At 47.6% G+C, this 20,356-nt stretch overlaps 1 protein-coding gene across 1 annotated transcript in view; it reads right to left on the reverse strand.

The window, feature by feature from the left end:
* LOC120051410 (prostaglandin F2 receptor negative regulator-like) overlaps positions 1-19,874 on the reverse strand; it is a 64,913-nt gene extending 45,039 nt beyond the window's left edge. The window contains exons 1-4 of the mRNA XM_038998261.1: positions 19,582-19,874; positions 8,054-8,422; positions 4,986-5,396; positions 3,396-3,758 (exon numbers count right to left, since the gene is read on the reverse strand). Of these exons, the coding sequence (XP_038854189.1) occupies positions 3,396-3,758; positions 4,986-5,396; positions 8,054-8,422; positions 19,582-19,621 (1,183 nt within the window). The 5' untranslated portion in view covers positions 19,622-19,874. The remainder of the gene's footprint in view (positions 1-3,395; positions 3,759-4,985; positions 5,397-8,053; positions 8,423-19,581) is intronic.
* Between the last annotated feature and the right edge of the window lie 482 nt (positions 19,875-20,356).

Raw genomic sequence — 20,356 nt, forward strand, 5'->3', positions numbered from 1 at the left:
CTGTGGTGTGTGTGTGTGTCATGCTTCCGTCATCATTGCGACATACAGTACCTATTGTTGTGATGGACTGCAGATGTAGAGTCAAAGAATAGTACCAATCAGTCAAGGAAAGACTCACCAGGGTAGCCCCCTCTGTAGCTCCATAGGGGATTACAAGGACACAGTGACTTCCAACTCTTTATACTACACCTCTACTGTTGGACAGAGAGGTTTATGGTGGTTGGAGGTATCCTGGATAGAGTGTGTGTGCGCGCGTTACTACATACAGTGGATTCAGAAAGTACTCAGACCCCTTGACTTGTTCCACCATTTTGTTGGGTTATAGCCTTACTCTAAATTGTATTAAATAGTCCCCCCGCCCTCAATCTACACACAATCCTCCAGAATGATAAGCATTATGGGGTATTTTGCTATTTAGATTATAAATTAGCAAAAAACTAAAAAAAATACGTAAATATGACATTTACATAAATATTCAGACCCTTTACTCAGTACTTTTTTAAAGCACCTTTGGCAGCGATTACAGCCTCGATTCTTCTTGGGTATGACGCTACAAGCTTGGCACACCTGTACTTTGGGAGTTTCTCCCATTCTTCTCTGAAGATCCTTTCAAGCTCTGTCAGGTTGGATGGGGAGTGTTGATGCACAGCTATTTTCAGGTCTCTCCATTGATGTTCGATCAAGTTTAAGTCCAGGCTCTGGCTGGGCCATTCAAGGACATTGAGACTTGTCCCTACACTCCTGGTTTGTCCTGTGTTGTCTGTGTGCTTAGGGTCATTGTCCAGATGGAAGGTGAACCTTCAACCTAGTCTGATTCTGCCACCACCATGCTTCACTGTAGGGATGGTGCCAGGTTTCCTCCAGACGTGACGCTTGGCATTCAGGCCAAAGAGTTTAATCTTGGTTTCAACAGACCAGAGAATCTTTTTTCTCATGGTCTGAGTGTCTTTAGGTGCCTTTTGGATACCTCCAAGCGGGCTGTCATGTTCCTTTTGCTGAGGAGTGGCTTCCGTCTGGCCACTCAACCATAAAGGCCTGATGGGTGGAGTGCTGCAGAGATGGTTGTCCTTCTGGAAGTTTCTCCCATCTCCACAAAGGAACTCTGTCAGAGTGACAATTGGGTTCTTGGTCAATCAAGTTGTAGAAACATCTCAAGGATGATCAATGGAAACAAGATGCACCTGAGCTCAATTTGTCTCACAGCAAAGGGTCTGAATACTTATGTAAATAAGGTATTTCTAGTGTTAAATAAATGTGCAAACATTTCTAAAACCTGTTTTCGCTTTGTCATGGGTATTGTGTGTAGATTGCTGAGGATGTCTTTTTATTTAATCAATTTTAGAATAAGGCTGTTGCGTAACAAAATGTGGAAAAAGTCAAGGGGTCTGAATACTTTCCAAAGGCACTGTATACTACCATTTCCTCAGCGTAGTAGGTCTGAATTTCATGGGATTTGGGTGCGAGTGTGAATGTGTGTCTGTCTTCCAGACGTAGGCAGAGTTCCTCTTCCATTGATGTCTGGCCTTGCCTACGACCCTCTCCCACTAGGCTTAACCCAGGGCACTTCTCTCAACATGCACAATGGCAGACAGAAAACTGACATCTAGTAACCACCAACACATACATACGGTTGGTGAGTCTGTGTTGGTGTAGGGCTCTATGGTACTAGAGGGAACTCCTACACTCTGGCCTCTGGCTACACTTTCCTTACCTCCATGACCGTTTTCACTGCACAGCGTTTGGTGTGTTTGGGACTCTAGAGAACCAGCACCAGGCAGACCTAGTTCCAGAGCAGATTTAACCCCACAGCTACTGCAGCACAAACAGCTACTGTGTGGAGCATTCAAGATCTGAATTCTAAGATGGTTTCATACACTAGGAGCAGTGGGGTTGCTTATTATCATGCTAATGCTAACCCAATGGACTTTATGGCACTTCCTCGCAAAGAAATACAACACGTAGCCTAAAGCAGCGATTCTCAACTGCTGGATCGCGACGCAAATTTGCGTCACAGGAGGTTTCTTCAGTGTTTTCAATATAAAACGCTATTAGTAATGCTATTTTGGTTGATTTTGGAAGCCTCAAACCAGTGAGTTTATTACTAATTACTAATTTTCAGTGTAAAAACTCAAGACACTATGAAAGCTCAAACCAAGTTTATTCTTCCCAGAGGGTCAATACAGCTGTATTAGACAAAGACATTCACACACGCACTGATATTTAACCCTTTCTCCTATGCCGAGTCTCCTCCTACACATCTGAACAAACATTGTATCTTCCTTGCTAGGCAGGAAACTAACTGATACAGGCCATAAACTTTTCTTTCTCCCTTAACATGACCTGACCTGGACCCCTTTCATCACTAATCCATGGCTCTCTCCCCTTATCAATGCCTGCCACGTGATCATTTTCCCTACACTCAGTACATTCCAAGCTTAACCAACTTCTGGTGTAGCCCCTCAGGCCTCTATTACAACTAATGATTTATAACATTTAAAGTTCAGAAATGCAAACCTATCATTAGCATTCTTCATCAAGAATATGGGAAGGATTGAATTAATGACAAGAGGTTGGAATGTTGTTCCCTTGTCATATAATTGCTACATTTACTATCTATATAAACATTTAAAAAACCCAGATTGTATTTTGCCAATTCTTTCCGCGATGAGAATATTGGGTCGGGACTGAGACAACCTGGTTCAATTTGGATCCCGAGGAAAAACTAGTTGAGAACCACTGGCCTAAAAGGTCATGAAAATATATACCAAACTGGGAGGGACGACATGAACTTATCCATTGCAAAATGTTTGGCTACGGTGGTCACTAATGAATCCCTACACGACCACCCACACACTCTGAAGGATGGCATGAGTGACACCACGGCACCTTGAACTTGTCAGGTCATATACAGTTACACCCTACACCACCGCTTAGGTCCCAGATCTACCATGCTGTCATTGTCAATAAGAATTTGTACTTAACTGACTTGCCTGGTTAAATAGAGAGGGAGCGAGCGAAACAGGGTGTAAAACCAGAGAAACGAGTTAGCTAGGCCTTAACAGGCATGAATAATCAATATTTTTCATTGTGGGGGCAGGTATGTCAGAAAAAAGGCTTGACTAATGGATAGGCTCACTCTGCGGGTGCCTGTGTGTGAGTGATGGGTGTGTGTGTGTGATGTGTGTGTGTGTGTGTGTGTGTGTGTGTGTGTGTGTGTGTCCCTGTGTAGTACAAGGCATCACTGATGTACTGCCATGGTGAAGCATGTGTGTTCAAAGTAAGCCTAGTGAGAGGCCAATGCTATTAATAGTATGTTAGATATGGTAATCTTGGTTGGACTGCATTTCAAGACCTGAAAAACATACAGTAGATATTTTAACAGCACTTTCACTCACTGATCTGTGTGACTAGAACTTGTACTGGGTTGGAGGTCTTCTCTGCAGCCTGGTACCATCTTCCTCCTCCTCCTCCGACCCAGGCCCGGACCCTACAGGAGTACATCCCCTTGTCAGACCCCCTTACCCCCCTCACCACCAGCCTAAACTCCCCTGGCCCCGTCCGCTCCAGCCCCACCGAGGGGGACCCGTTTGAGACCACCCCGTCACGGCCCAGGCTGACCGCTGTGCGTCCGTCCACAAGCCAGGTGACCTCCAGGGCCAGGGAGGCCAAGTTGCCGGCGGAGACCAGGCAGGTGAGGGTCAGGGTGTCGTCCATGTTGAGCGTGGTGTTGGACTTGGCCACGACAGACAGGGAACGAGCTGGAAGGCGGAGGGAGAAGACAAAATGGCTGCCGTTAGAACCAATAAACAAGGAAACAACCCCCAGGTCCTAACTGCTAGACACCTGTAGAACTGGACCGGTTGGATAAGTAGCAGCAATATGGTGAAAATATAGAACACTCTAGCACAGTTGGATATGGAGATACAAGTACTCTACACATCAAGAAGACGGAGTAGAAGGGATTCAAAATGTAAAACTTGATTAAAACCATCCAGATCAAAAGAACCAACAGTGAGAAGTTGAAAGACCCACATATAGAAGATCAAGGATTACTATTTATTAAAAAGCCAATTTCAAAAGCTCTAGAACCCACAAAATGTCAAGTATAAATGGGTAACAATTAAAAATGAATATACGCCGAGAACGATTTAGGCTGAATGTTAACAGAGTTTCAAAGCTACGGAAAGAAAAGTCAAGGAAAATCACATTAAAACATGACACGACTCATGACTCCAGAGACTGAACTGAAGCTAAACCCTTTTGAGGGGGTTTATATTTCTCAAATTAAATCCTGGATACTGCTACTATAGGAGACTGGGATATCTGGTAGGTGAGATGACTTCACTATAGCTCACTATGTATGTTTAGACAAGAGAGCCCAGACAAAGGCCCCTGTTAGACTTCTCCAATCCTCTTTACTTTAGCATCTCAGTAGACAGTCAATAGTGGCTGCATGGCTACACTAGTCTGTACTTAGATACAGCATGTAAAGGAAGGCCCAGTCCCTCCATGTTGTCTTCCTGCTGAGCTAGTCCCACTGTCTCTCACCCCATTTTAATCACTCACCATGCAGGAGAGGGTTCGGGGGATATGGTGTCCCAGGCAACCACTGTGTGTGTGTGTGTGGGGGGGGTTCCTCACACACCCAGGGATAAAGGCCTGACAGGGGGAGGGGCTGAGATAGATCTCTGGGTCAAGAGCCTCTCCAACACAAAGAAATGCTGCTAGGCTAAAATAAAGTAGGGGCCATAGAAACGACTCCACCATCCCCCAGATCCCTCTCTCTCAGCTGGTCCTAACAGACGTAAAAATATCGAAGGGTAAGGTGGAAGCCATATTGTGGAAGCTCCATCGCACCGCTTATACCAATCCAGACCGTACAGATCTGCAAATATCTCAGGGTTAAGGTCAAAGGGGAGTGATTTAGGATCGGCTGAATGTTTCACACGCCTAAGTACATACAAAACACACCCCATCCCCTTTACCTGTAGGTGTGACTGCCACAGCTCCCATCTCCACAGTCTTCTCCACGATGTTCTTCCACTGACCCCCTTCCTCGTGAATCCATTCCCTCCCCGTGCACACGTACATCCCTGCATCAGCCTGCGTCACCCCGGCAACAACCAATCCAAACGCCCCATCTCTGCGAATAGCCAATCGGAGCCCTCCGTCAGCATAGCGCTGGGAGGAGCCACTTCCTGTGACCACACCCCCATCTGGGCCAACGGTCAGGATATCCACCATTGGGATGCCTGGTCTCCGTAGCGACCAGGTGACAGACAGGTAGGTGGGATCAGTGAAGTGGCGGGTGACGTTGGAGGAGAGGGTGATGTCGCCACCCTCGGGGACCACGGGCTCTGGGGCCTCCGGGGCCACCTTCAGGGTGTTAGCAATGACTGTAGGGAAAGGACAGACAGTTACACACACGGCTAGCGTCGTTCATTTGCTGCTTCACTACAGCGACGTGGTTCTTCACTGCATGTTAAATGTCATAGTGACAGAGAACGCTAACAGATGTTGCCGTAAGCCAACATCTCAAAATGTCATCATGTTCGTTCTTCTTCATTGCCAAGAGTTATTACTGCTTTTATAATCCATGAAAAATCTATTAATACCAATGTCAAGTTTACACATGCGCATCTTCCTTATCTGCCCCTTTCCTAACCCCCCCCCCCCCCCCCCCCCCAAAACACACACAAAAAAAAACACGGTTTAGGCTGTCAGTGAGGGGTGTAATGGGGGGTGCTGCTGTCAACAGTATGTGTAAGGAGGGTTTAGATTTGATAATCACATCAGAGAGAGAAGCCCTGTTTACTCTGACCGTCACAGCTGAATAAACAGAAGAGAAATAAGAGAGGGGGGGGGAAGAGAGCGAGAGACAGGCAATGTATGTCTGTCGCTCTCTCGCAATGTCTGTTCATCGCACTCCCTCTCTTACGCTCTTCCTCACTCCCGCAGCCTCTAAACAAGAATGATACTGTGCTTTGAAGTGTTCATATTCTGATGAACCTTCTTACTCTAAGCTCAGTAAGCTGCCATTCTACCAAGTCTTTGATTTTAGACTTAGTTGTCAAATCACTGTCACACTCATCAGTTAAAAATCTCCCTTTCCCCCAACTAGCTAAACATATTCCTGTCTATGTGTTCGGGTACGGAGAAAATGAACATCTCACAACAGAGCGCCATCATTAATGTTGAACGTGCTGAAAGCCATTCAGTGGATCATGAATAGTTGTCATAGCAGAAGCAGCATTCGGTCTGTTCAGGGCGGGAGCAAAGAAATTGTCAGGAAAAAAATAGTTGGGTCTCCCAAATGGACAATGACCCCAAGCATATTCCCAAAGTTGTGGCAAAATGGCTTAAGGACAACAAAGTCAAGGTATTGGAGTTGCCATCTTAAAGCCGTGACCTCAATCCTATAGAAAATTTGTGGGCAGAACTGAAAAAGCGTGTGCAAGCAAGGAGGCCTACAAACCTGACTCAGTTACACCAGCTCTGTCACGAGGAATGGGCCAAAATTCACCCAACTTATTGTGGGAAGCTTGTGGAAGGCTACCCGAAATGTTTGACACAAGTTAAACAATTTAAAGGCAATGCTACCAAATACTAATTGAGTCTATGTAAAGTTCTGACCCACTGGGAATGTGATGAAAGAAATAAAAGCTGAAATAAATCCCTATTATTCTGACAATTCACATTCTTAAAATAAAGTGGTGATCCTAACTGACCTAAGACAAGGAATCTTAACCTTCTATTAAATGTCAAGAATTGTGAAAAACTGAGTTTAAATGTATTTGGCTAAGGTGTTCGTAAACTTCCGACTTCAACTGTATACACACACACACATAAAAAAATGTAAAAACCTGTTTTTGCTTTGTCATTATGGGGTAGTTTGTAGATTGAGGAAAAATATATATTTAATCAATTTTAGAATAAGGCTGTAACGTAACAAAATGTAGAAGTAAAGGGGTCTGAATACTTTTCGAATGCACCGTATACATGTCAAGGTCACTTTAGTCGGAAGAAAAAAATTAATTAGACAGACAAGTGAGCCAAGCAAACAAAACTGAGTGTTGGTGGAGGATGCTGTTTGCGTCGACACACCCATAGGAGAGGTCAGTAGACTGCCTCACCTACACAGGTGACTCTTCATACCAGAGTAAACTAATTTACACTACATGGTGTTACATCAATGGATCTCACTGTACTGTGTATACAAACCGTCTACTAGTTCAACTACACCATGAAACATTGTTTAACAGCACGGCTAAAAGCAGCACTAAAAATCACCTACTAGTTCAAGAGCACTTAGATTTCACAATATAATCTCACCCCTCTACTTGTTCTAGCTCTCCTCATCAGCTCAATTCACCATTAAACCTCTCTTTTCCTCTCCCTCAGCTCATTCAGACAGACTGTTCAGAACAGGGCCACAGTCAGCTCAACAGAAGTAACAACCCACATTTGACATGAGATAAATACACCCATCTGGCATCTGCTCTCCAAGTGTGTGTGTGTGTTGGAAGACTGAACATGTGTGAACACGAGTGAAATCACCACTTGATCACCTCTCACTAGTGTGTCCCCAAAGCAGCAGATCTAGGAACAGGTTTTCCCTCCCCAAAGCAGATTAGCATAATTGGGGTTCAAAATTACATCACTGATCCTGAACCAGTCCATCTAAGGAAAGTGCAGCTGTGTCCATGTAAGTGTACTGTAGTGTATACAGTATATAAGTGCACACGTGTGTGTGTGTGTGTGGTCTGACAAACACACCAGCTTAAGAGAGCGAGTCATGTGTAAGCAAGGGATGAGCCGTGTTCAATAGAGCACACAAACCACAACCAAAGAACATGAACACACACACACGCGCTGGATGGGTCTTCCAACCCAGCCAACCTCAGTATGTAAACTAGAAGTCATAATGGAGGTCTGACTAATCTAGTTTGAAGTTAAAACAGTTCTCCTAAACGGATATACAGTGATTCCACTCTCTCTGATGGTTAAGACACACTCAGTCTATAAGTCCCTCTCATACTCGTGTCTGACCCACCTTTGAGCGTCACCACTGCGTCGTAGTTCCCGCTGATGACAGAGTCCGTACTGGGTGTACTGCAGAGGTACGTGGCACTGTCTGAAGACCTCACTTCCTGTATCCTCAGCTCCACCACGCTGTCCCCCAGCCGCACCACGCTCAGGTCACCACTGGCCACCCGGTCGCTTAGCGAAACGTCCGAGTACTTTGGGTCGAAGGTGGAGATTACTTGGATAGACCCCGCCCCTCCCTGCTGCATGGTCCAATCAAAATCCTGCTCCCTGGGCCCTTCGTAGTCAGTGACATCACAGCGCAGTGAGACAGGTTGGCCCTCCACACGGAGCAGAGGGACAGGGGACACAGACACCACCCTGGCATGGGATACACCTAGAGAGAACACACACACACGTCATTGACAGATACGCATACATCAAATCCACAGAACCCCCCACACAATGACAGCGTTCCTACCACATCAGACTTCCTTCGCTAACCTCCTGAAAGCATCTCTGCTTAACAATACGCATACAGTTGATACATGGATATATTTAGCACAGGGCAGGCTAAATATACACTTAGATACTACCTTTGGTTTGATTCATCTGTGATTCCAAACCCACAGTGTATGTGTGTGTGTGGGTGTGTGTGTGTTCTATAAAAAAGGCCCACATAGACACCTGAACCCTAGCGTCGCTGCACTCAACAGGTGAATCAATAATCTGAAGTGGTTCCTCTCCTTGCCTTTATTCCCACTGACATATAGTAACAGGTGAAAGCAAAGCCTATGGTAACCTTCTTAGACTGGAGTAGAAGAAGGAAAGGAGTTGAGGAAAGGAAGCCACTAGAGACTATTTAGACACACCCATAGAGAGACAGTCTTGCTAGAGAAGGGAACAGCCTAGACCACTTACTCTAGCTAGAGAGAGAACACCTATATAAAGTACAGGCTTGTTTGGATGGGCATAGGGGAAAGAGCAGCAAACATGCACACACACACACCAGGCTTGTCTGAACAGGCTGAGGGGAAGAGCGTGTACATGCCATGGCCAACATGGAGCAACACATGCTCCCCCACCCACACACCAAAGAACAGTAGCAGGAAAAACTAGAGGTCAGCTCATTTGGCAAGAACAAAGTGACGATGCACCAGCAGCTTTCAAAAGAACGACCCCACAGCCCAGAAATAGTCCCTGTTACATCCCAACTGGAACAACCAAAGAGCAAAGCCTTCTGGGAACATTTTCATAACGCTCTACTTCTAATGGTAACGTTGGCAGCATTCCAATATGATCCTACACCCCTGCCTTAGTTGGACCCTTAGTGATTAACATATCACTTCAAAACACCTTGTTGACATACAGTATACTTAACCCTTTTTTCTGTCCTAGCATTTTGGGACACTCAAGGAACTGGAGAAATATACGTTTGAGGGAAGGTGGTCCATAAAACATTGCTGGAACAGTCTGGTTCTGGGGATGTCATCTCTTTGATTTACCCTACGTCATAAGAGAAGGGATATTATACTGGTCGGACACCACTTAGGAGTGTGACTAATATTACCACGCAACTCTTAAGCCACTCTTATCCAAACAAACAGCCGGAGGGCCACCGAGTAAACAGGCAATATGAGACAGCCCAGTTAGTGTTCCCACATGGCCATATCACTTGTTTAGGGAAGACATAAGTGGCCACCTGTGCTAATTAGCAGTCTAGCGTCCCCGAACACCTGTTTGTAATCTGAGGAAGTGTCGTTTGTCAACTGGAGGCACACACAGCTTGTTGGTCTGTGCAAAACTGCTACAGGAAGTGCATATTTTTTTACTCAGAAAATTCTTTCTTGCCAATGTGAAAGGGGCATATGTTGCCAAAATTGTTAAAACACCGTTGGAATTGTAGTTAACATGGAGGCAACAATGGGCAAATGTAACTGCTGAAAACCATAAATACAGATAAGGGTTTTGGAGAGCTAGGGCAGTAGTATGTCATCAACCATGTTTGGGGAGGTGTGCATGTATTTATTGTTTAGGCCAGGGTTGTCAAACTCATTTTGCCCCGTGGGCCGCATTCGGTCTTCAACAAGGTCCGGTGGGCCGCACTGAAAAGTGGTTATATTTCCTCGCCGTCAAATTTGCTAAAAATATTCCTGTGTCCATTGTTTTTGTAATTTGATGCTCTGACTGTCTAGCTTTCATTTGTGATTTTCTGCGAGCTGGACAGCAAATAAATTAATGTAGGTCCATTATCATTTCTACAGTTTCGATTTGGTTTTAGTAATAAAAAAGTATATTAAGTTTGTATATTAAATCAATTTAATTAAACCACCTGTGTGCAGTATATTTGACACCCCAGGTTTAGGCTATAGGTCTAAAAACCATCAGCATGAGTCATATCGACTGGCGCCAAGCTGTTAGGAATATCAAATGAGTGTGCTCCTATACTCCCTTAAAAAGACCTTCACTTAACAAACGATCTGTCATTAATTGACGTTTTTGCCAAGATCGTAGTCATGCAATTTTATACTAAAGAAAAATATGAATGCAACAATTTAAAATTATTTACTGAGTTACAGTTCATAAGGAAATCAGTCAATTTAAATAAATGAATTAGAACCTAAAATATGGATTTCACATGACTGGGAATACAGATCTGTATCTGTTGTCATGGATCAGAAAACCAGACAGTATCTGGTGCGACCACCATTTAACACATGCAGTGCAACAGCTCCTTCACATTGACTTGATCAGGCTGTTGATTGTGGCCTGTGGAATGTTGTCCCACTCCTCTTCAAATGGCTGTGCGAAGTTGCTGGATATTGGTGGGGACTGGAACACGCTGTCGTACACGTCGATCCAGAACATCCCAAACATGCTTAACGGGTGACACATCTGTTGAGTATGCAGGCCATGGAAGAACTTGGACATTTTCAGCTTCCAGGAATTATGTACAGATCCTTGCGACATGACGCTGTGCATTATAATGTTGAAACATGAGGTAATGGCAGCGGATGAATGGCACAGCAATGGGCCTCTGGATCTCGTCACGTTCTCTGTGCATTCAAATTACCATCGATAAAATGCAATTGTGTTCATTGTCCGTAGCTTATGCCTGCCCACACCATAACCCCACCACCACAAGGCACTCTTCACAACATTGACATCAGCAAACCACTCACCCACACGATGCCATACAAAGTAGAGGTCACCGATTAATCGGAATGGCCGATAAATCGGGGCCGATTTCAAGTGTTTTTTTTTTTTACACCTTTATTTAATCTTTATTTAACTAGGCAAGTCAGTTAAGAACACATTCTTATTTTCAATGACGGCCTAGGAGGCAGAACGTCAGATTTTTAACCTTGTCAGCTAGGGGGACCCAATCTTGCAACCTTACAGTTAACTAGTCCAATGCTCTAACACTGATTACATTGCACTCCACGAGGAGCCTGCCTGTGCCGCGAATGCAGTAAGCTAAGGTAAATTGCTAGCTATCATTAAACTTATAAAAAACAATCAATGACTGTCATTGCTCCAATATGTACTTAACCATAAACATCAATGCCTTTCTTAAAATCAATACACAAGTATATATTTTTAAACCTGCATATTTAGCTAAAAGAAATCCAGGTTAGCAGGCAATATTAACCAGGTGAAATTGTGTCATTTCTCTTGCGTTCATTGCACGCAGAGTCAGGGTATATGCAACAGTTTGGGCCGCCTGGCTCTTTGCGAACTAATTTGCCATAATTTTACGTAATTATGACAGCATTGAAGGTTGTGCAATGTAACAGGAATATTTAGACTCATGGATGCCACCCGTTAGATAAAATACGGAACGGAATAAACGTTTTGTTTTCGAGGTGATAGTTTCCGGATTAGTCAAAGGTATACGGTTTAGAGAGAAATAGTCGACGCGTTATAATTCCTGTAATAACTTGCGGCTTGTCACGATCGTCTTGCTGTGAGAGATTGGACCAAGGCGCAGCGTGTGCAAATACATCTTCTTTTATTTAGAAGAGAGAGGGAAAAAACAAGAAACGAATACTATACAACAAACTAACAAAATAACAAACTGACGACCGTGAAGCTAATAAGACAAATAGTGCTGACACAAACACTACACATAGACAATACAAAAAACACATACCTTCCCCATGTCACACCCTGACCTAACTAAAATAATAAATGAAACAAAGAATACTAAGGCCAGGGCGTGACAGTACCCCCCCCCCAAAGATGCGGACTCCGGCCGCAGAACCTGAAACAGAAGGGGAGGGTCCGGGGTGGCCCCCCATCATGGCGGCGGCTCGGGCGCGGCCCCCACTCCACCATTGTCAATACCCGCTTTGGTGGCGCCTCTGGAGCGGCGGCCCTTGTAGAAAGTTCCGGACTGAAGACCATCCCAGAGGTCGCCACCGGACGGATGGGTAGCTCCGGACTGAGGGGGGGTAGCTCCGGACTGAGGGGGGGGGTAGCTCCGGACTGAGGGGGGGGGGGTAGCTCCGGACTGAGGGGGGGGGGGTAGCTCCGGACTGAGGGGGGGGGGGGGTAGCTCCGGACTGAGGGACGGCAGCTCCGGACTGAGGGACGGCAGCTCCGGACTGAGGGACGGCAGCTCCGGACTGAGGGACGGCAGCTCCGGACTGAGGGACGGCAGCTCCGGACTGAGGGACGGCTGCTCCGGACTGAGGGACGGCTGCTCCGGACTGAGGGACTGCAGCTCATGGCTGGCTGACGGATCTGGCCGCTCATGGCTGGCTGACGGATCTGGCCGCTCATGGCTGGCTGACGGATCTGGCCGCTCATGGCTGGCTGACGGATCTGGCCGCTCATGGCTGGCTGACGGATCTGGCCGCTCATGGCTGGCTGACGGATCTGGCCGCTCATGGCTGGCTGACGGATCTGGCCGCTCATGGCTGGCTGACGGATCTGGCCGCTCATGGCTGGCTGACGGATCTGGCCGCTCATGGCTGGCTGACGGATCTGGCCGCTCATGGCTGGCTGACGGATCTGGCCGCTCATGGCTGGCGGAAGGCTCTGGCCGATCCTGTCTGGCGGAAGGCTCTGGCCGATCCTGTCTGGCGGAAGGCTCTGGCCGATCCTGTCTGGCGGAAGGCTCTGGCCGATCCTGTCTGGCGGAAGGCTCTGGCCGATCCTGTCTGGCGGAAGGCTCTGGCGGCTCCTGTCTGGCGGAAGGCTCTGGCGGCTCCTGTCTGGCGGAAGGCTCTGGCGGCTCCTGTCTGGCGGAAGGCTCTGGCGGCTCCTGTCTGGCGGAAGGCTCTGGCGGCTCCTGTCTGGCGGAAGGCTCTGGCGGCTCCTGTCTGGCGGAAGGCTCTGGCGGCTCCTGTCTGGCGGAAGGCTCTGGCGGCTCCTGTCTGGCGGAAGGCTCTGGCGGCTCCTGTCTGGCGGAAGGCTCTGGCGGCTCCTGTCTGGCGGAAGGCTCTGGCGGCTCCTGTCTGGCGGAAGGCTCTGGCGGCTCCTGTCTGGCGGAAGGCTCTGGCGGCTCCTGTCTGGCGGAAGGCTCTGGCGGCTCCTGTCTGGCGGAAGGCTCTGGCGGCTCCTGTCTGGCGGAAGGCTCTGGCGGCTCCTGTCTGGCGGAAGGCTCTGGCGGCTCCTGTCTGGCGGAAGGCTCTGGCGGCTCCTGTCTGGCGGAAGGCTCTGGCGGCTCCTGTCTGGCGGAAGGCTCTGGCGGCTCCTGTCTGGCGGAAGGCTCTGGCGGCTCCTGTCTGGCGGAAGGCTCTGGCGGCTCCTGTCTGGCGGAAGGCTCTGGCGGCTCCTGTCTGGCGGAAGGCTCTGGCGGCTCCTGTCTGGCGGAAGGCTCTGGCGGCTCCTGTCTGGCGGAAGGCTCTGGCGGCTCCTGTCTGGCGGAAGGCTCTGGCGGCTCCTGTCTGGCGGAAGGCTCTGGCGGCTCCTGTCTGGCGGAAGGCTCTGGCGGCTCCTGTCTGGCGGACGGCTCTGAAGGCTCCTGTCTGGCGGACGGCTCTGAAGGCTCCTGTCTGGCGGACGGCTCTGTAGGCTCATGGCAGACGGGCGGCTTTGCAGGCTCAGTACAGACGGGCGGCTTTGAAGACTCAGTACAGACGGGCAGTTCATACGGCGCTTGGCAGACGGACAGTTCAGACAGCGTTGGGCAGACGGACAGTTCAGACAGCGTTGGGCAGACCAGGCGCCGTTGGGCAGACGGGCAGTTCAGGCGCCGTTGGGCAGACGGGCAGTTCAGGCGCCGTTGGGCAGACGGGCAGTTCAGGCGCCGTTGGGCAGACGGGCAGTTCAGGCGCCGTTGGGCAGACGGGCAGTTCAGGCGCCGTTGGGCAGACGGGCAGTTCAGGCGCCGTTGGGCAGACGGGCAGTTCAGGCGCCGTTGGGCAGACGGGCAGTTCAGGCGCCGTTGGGCAGACGGCAGACTCTGGCCGGCTGAGACGCACTGTAGGCCTGGTGCGTGGTGCCGGAACTGGAGGTACCGGGCTAAATACACGCACCTTCAGGCTAGTGCGGGGAGAAGGAACAGGGCATGCTGGACCCTGGGGGCGCACATTAGGCCTAGTGCGTGGTGCCGGAACTGGTGGTACCGGACTGGGGACACGCATCTCAGGGCTAGTGCGGGGAGCAGCAACAGGACGCACAGGACTCTGGGGACACACAGGAGGCTTGGTGCGTGGTGAATTCACTGGTGGTAAAGGGCTGGAGACACGCACCATAGGGCTAGTGCGTGGAGGAGGCACTGGTGGTACTGGACTGGAGACACGCACCATAGAGCTAGTGCGTGGAGGAGGCACAGGGCTCTGAAGACGCACAGGAAGCCTGGTGCGTGGTGTAGGCACTGGTGGTACTGGGTTGGGGCGGGGAGGTGGCGCCGGAAATACCGGACCGTGCAGGCGTACTGGCTCCCTTGAGCACTGAGCCTGCCCAACCTTACCTGGTTGTATGCTCCCCGTCGCCCGACCAGTGCGGGGAGGTGGAATAACCCGCACCGGGCTATGTAGGCGAACCGGGGACACCATGCGTAAGGCTGGTGCCATGTAAGCCGGCCCGAGGAGACGCACTGGTGACCAGATGCGTTGGGCCGGCTTCATGACATCCGGCTCAACGCTCAATCTAGCCCGGCCGATACGTGGAGCTGGAATGTACTGAACCGGGCTATGCACGCGTACAGGAGACACCATGCGCTCTACTGCGTAACACGGTGTCTGCCCGTACTCTCGCTCTCCACGGTAAGTACAGGGAGTAGGCGCAGGTCTCCTACCTGACTTCGCCACACTCCCTTTAAGGCCCCCCCCAAGAAATTTTTGGGTTGTACTCACGGGCTTCCAGCCTTGCTTCCGTGCTGCCTCCTCATATCGCCTCCTCTCGGCTTTAGCTGCCTCCAGCTCTTCACGAGGGAGGCGATATTCTCCCGGTTGTGCCCAAGGTCCCTTTCCATCCAGTATCTCCTCCCATGTCCATGAATCCTGTGTAGGTGGGTCCTGTTGCCGCTTGACACGCCGCTTGGTCCTAGATTGGTGGGTAATTCTGTCACGATCGTCTTGCTGTGAGAGATTGGACCAAGGCGCAGCGTGTGCAAAATACATCTTCTTTTATTTAGAAGAGAGAGGGAAAAAACAAGAAACGAATACTATACAACAAACTAACAAAATAACAAACTGACGACGGTGAAGCTAATAAGACAAATAGTGCTGACACAAACACTACACATAGACAATACAAAAAACACATACCTTCCCCATGTCACACCCTGACCTAACTAAAATAATAAATGAAACAAAGAATAGTAAGGCCAGGGCGTGACACGGCTGAACTTGACAGGGGTTCCTTCGTTATTTTACCGTTCATGTCTTCCATAGAGAATGTCTTGATCTACTTCAAATAAGGTCTGTGTTTCGTGCAGGCTTAAACCGCCTCGACGTTTTGATACCCGTGTAAATCTCACTAGGATAAGTTAACGTTTGTCAACATATTTTCATAAATCCACTCTACAAAAATAATTATCTTCGCTTATATTTAGCCAATATTGATCAGGGTTACCTTGTCCTATGGATATCTACACAGTTATAAAATTGGCAAGGTGGTGTAAGCCTACACGAAACACAGACCTTATTTTAAGTGAATCTAAAAATATCCTATGGAATAAATGAAGGAACCGCTTTTCAGATTTTGCTAGGTGTCATGGGAATTATGACTCGCACTTTGGTCGTCAATTCTTACTATGCCCATTATTAAAATAGGATTTCCTGCATATAGAAATGACAGTTTTTGTTTTCAACATTCATCACAGGTAACTTAAACTCTATTTTTATTCAAACAGTTGAGAGTATTTGTCTCCTAAGCAGACTCTTCAGTATCATTGTCACTTCAGAGCTGTGTGTGTGTGTGTGTGTATTATATTAAGTTAAAATAAAACTGTTCATTGTTCATTCAGTATTGTTGCAATTGTCATTATTACAAAAATGTGTGTGTGTATGATATATATATATATATATACACTGCTCAAAAAAATAAAGGGAACACTTAAACAACACAAATGTAACTCCGAGTCAATCACACTTCTGTGAAATCAAACTGTCCACTTAGGAAGCAACACTGATTGACAATAAATTTCACATGCTGTTGTGCAAATGGAATAGACAACAGGTGGAAATTATAGGCAATTAGCAAGACACCCCCAATAAAGGAGTGGTTCTACGGGTGGTGACCACAGACCAATTCTCAGTTCCTATGCTTCCTGGGTGATGTTTTGGTCACTTGAATGCTGGCGGTGCTTTCACTCTAGTGGTAGCATGAGACGGAGTCTACAACCCACACAAGTGGCTCAGGTAGTGCATCTCATCCAGGATGGCACATCAATGCGAGCTGTGGCAAGAAGGTTTGCTGTGTCTGTCAGCGTAGTGTCCAGAGCATGGAGGCGCTACCAGGAGACAGGCCAGTACATCAGGAGACGTGGAGGAGGCCGTAGGAGGGCAACAACCAAGCAGCAGGACCGCTACCTCCGCCTTTATGCAAGGAGGAGCAGGAGGAGCACTGCCAGAGCCCTGCAAAATGACCTCCAGCAGGCCACAAATGTGCATATGTCAGCATATGGTCTCACAAGGGGTCTGAGGATCTCATATCGGTACCTAATGGCAGTCAGGCTACCTCTGGCGAGCACATGGAGGGCTGTGCGGCCCCACAAAGAAATGCCACCCCACACCATGACTGACCCACCGCCAAACCGGTCATGCTGGAGGATGTTGCAGGCAGCAGAACTTTCTCCACGGCGTCTCCAGACTTTGTCACGTCTGTCACATGTGCTCATGTGCTCAGTGTGAACCTGCTTTCATATGTGAAGAGCACAGGGCGCCAGTGGCGAATTTGCCAATCTTGGTGTTCTCTGGCAAATGCCAAACGTCCTGCACGGTGTTGGGCTGTAAGCACAACCCCCACCTGTGGACGTCGGGCCCTCATACCACCCTCATGGAGTCTGTTTCTGACCGTTTGAGCAGACACATGCACATTTGTGGCCTGCTGGAGGTCCTTTTGCAGGGCTCTGGCAGTGCTCCTCTTGCTCCTCCTTGCATAAAGGCGGATTAATCGGTATCGGCTTTTTTTTGTCCTCCAATAAATCGGTATCGGTATTGAAAAATCATAATCGGTCGACCTCTAATACAAAGTGGTCTGTGGTGAGACCTGATGGAGGACAATGGAGGCGGCTAAACGGCGAGGCATGTTCAATCGGCCGTCTGCATTGGCTGTGCAGTATTTACAGTATTTACAGTATTTACTCTGCAGAAGTCATGCGGTTTGCCGAACAGCTGTTGTGAAGGACGTTGTCGTGGAAGTCAGTTTGTGTTCATACAGGACCTCCCTACCATCACAAACATTCACGTCAATACGGAGCCCTCCACATTCTTACAAAATTTTAGAGGCGCACAGCGATCTGGTACGGAGCTCAATTTGACCTCTGTGTGCCTACAGAGGCTTCATAATTGAGTCACACCATCCATACGGTGGCGCCGACCACATTTTCAGATCAAGCCGAAATTGGCTCTTATGGTAGAGAAATGAACATTAAATTATCTGGCAACAGCTCTGATGGACATTCCTGCAGTCAGTATGACAATTGCACGCTCCGTCAACATGTGGCCCTATGTTGTGTGACAGAACGGCACATTTTAAAGTGGCCTTTTATTGTCTCTAGCACAAGGTGCACCTGTGTAAAGATCATGCCGTTTTATCAGCTTCTTGATATACCACATCTGTCAGGTGGATGGATCATCTTGGCAAAGGAGAAACATCACTAACAGGGATGTAAACAAATTTGTGCACCAAATTTGAGAGAAAAGCTTTTTGTGTTATTAAAAATGTCTGTGATCTTTTATTTCTGCTCATGAAACATGGGTCCAACACTTTACATGTCGCGTTTACATTTTTGTTCAGTGTACAACTAAGCTGTTTGGTGCAGTATTTCAATTAAAATAAAGTGTATGAATACGAGTCATCTCGTTAAATGACAGACTTTCCTGCAGAATCCCTACTGTTGACCAGTCACCGAAGAAAGTGCGTAGACTCCGGCTTGCCTCAAGAAAATAACGTGTGCCCGAACAACCGAAAAAAAAGAATCGTTATAATATATGCACCAACTCTTCCGAACGGTTTCGGCTGGGAACCATGCGGACGCCTTTAAAGCCATCGGGAAGGGCGGAAGGGCACACACATCCCCTGCTCCAGGAATGCTGGAAACATGTTAACTGGAGACATTTGATAATCTCATAGTACCACACCAATTTTGAAAAACTCAGCCGCTCACACAAACACACTGGCACGGGAAAGCCCTGAGCGACGCAGAGTATACGTTGACAGACACACACTCCCCATCCTACACAATCTGACACACCGTTGTGAAATAAAATGGGTTCGATCAACTAAACGAAAAGGATATTTCTTCCTTGATCACTGAGATATGATAACCAATGACTATAATAACAGGGATGTGCATCAGTGGTGGACAGTGCTCCATTCCAAGTTCAACTACATCAGTTCAATTTATCAAAGGGATCTATGCGAATTGGACGGCTACCCATCGCGTGTTATGGTGCCTCCTTGTAACTGGACCATTGTCAAGGCTTGTCAACTTAACTTTTAATTGATTTAATGACATCAATTATCTCGCTCGTTTTCCTTTGATTGAACAATTAAAAGCTTCGACCGGGATTTGAGGAGCTGAAATGGAAAATTGCCACACACCCTCCCTCACCTGTGACCAACCCCCGTAGCCTACATGTAACGATGAAGTTGGGCATGGGAAAATCTATTCACATATTTAAAAACGGTTCGTTTTAGTAAAACTCACTTATGTGTAATTAATTTAGGAGAAACAGCATGATCAGTAAAAATCCGTTGATAATGTTGCCTTTAAATGAATTTGACTAATTGCTTTGTCAATGAAGATTCTTATCAGGTTAAGTGAAAACGTGCCCGCGTGTGCATGTCAATCTAATATTTCCCACTAAACGACAGCACACGCGTTATGACGATATTATCAGACCGTTTGACAACCCTTTTTCAAATATAACTTACCCATCGATAAAAACAAGAGTAGAAGCGAGAGATGTTCCATCCTGCAAATTCGCGTCTTTTTAACTCCCAGTTTGTTCCTTTGTCATTAAAATCCGCCACGGGTGAAAGGAGTCCTCTCGGACCTTCAGTTCAAAAACTCAACCACCGGCGACCTCTCAGAAATCCCCAAAATGCTGTCCACGAGAACCGATACTGGCGAGTAGACGTTCGGATATCCGTTAAATGGACGTGCGTGCAGTGAAAGTCCACTGGTAGCGACCGTGTACGCTCGCATAATTCATACTGAGTGTCGTTAATCAGTGTTTGGTTTTGGAACGGGAGAGGGAGGGAACAACGTTGCCGTGTCCGGAAGTCAGTTTTTGGAGGACGGGAGTAGCGTCGGGATTTTCACAGGTAGCTCTGGCCCAAGTCTCATCTCATGTGGTCTCACTAGTGGCTATTTAGAGCTGAATAATAGGCCTACAGAATATCATCATCATCATCGATACAGTATGTGTAACGTTAGCCTATTGAAATGTTGCTCTCAGATCATTTCACATCTACAAGGGGCCACTAAGAGGTGTGTGTAGTTTTAAAGGGGAATTTAACTTAAAAACGAAATTTTCATTAGTCCACTGTTGATACAGTCCTAAAATGCCTGGCATGTCAGCAGTCAAGTTGTCAAGATATTATACAAGGGTGGGTCTAATCCTGAATGCTGATTGGTTAAAACCGCATTCCAGCTGGTGTCTATTCCACAAGTTACCACAAGCTACATCTACGATGTTAAAGTGCC

The sequence above is a fragment of the Salvelinus namaycush genome, chromosome 7 (assembly GCF_016432855.1).
Source record: "Salvelinus namaycush isolate Seneca chromosome 7, SaNama_1.0, whole genome shotgun sequence".
NCBI classification, from domain to species: Eukaryota; Metazoa; Chordata; class Actinopteri; order Salmoniformes; family Salmonidae; genus Salvelinus; species Salvelinus namaycush.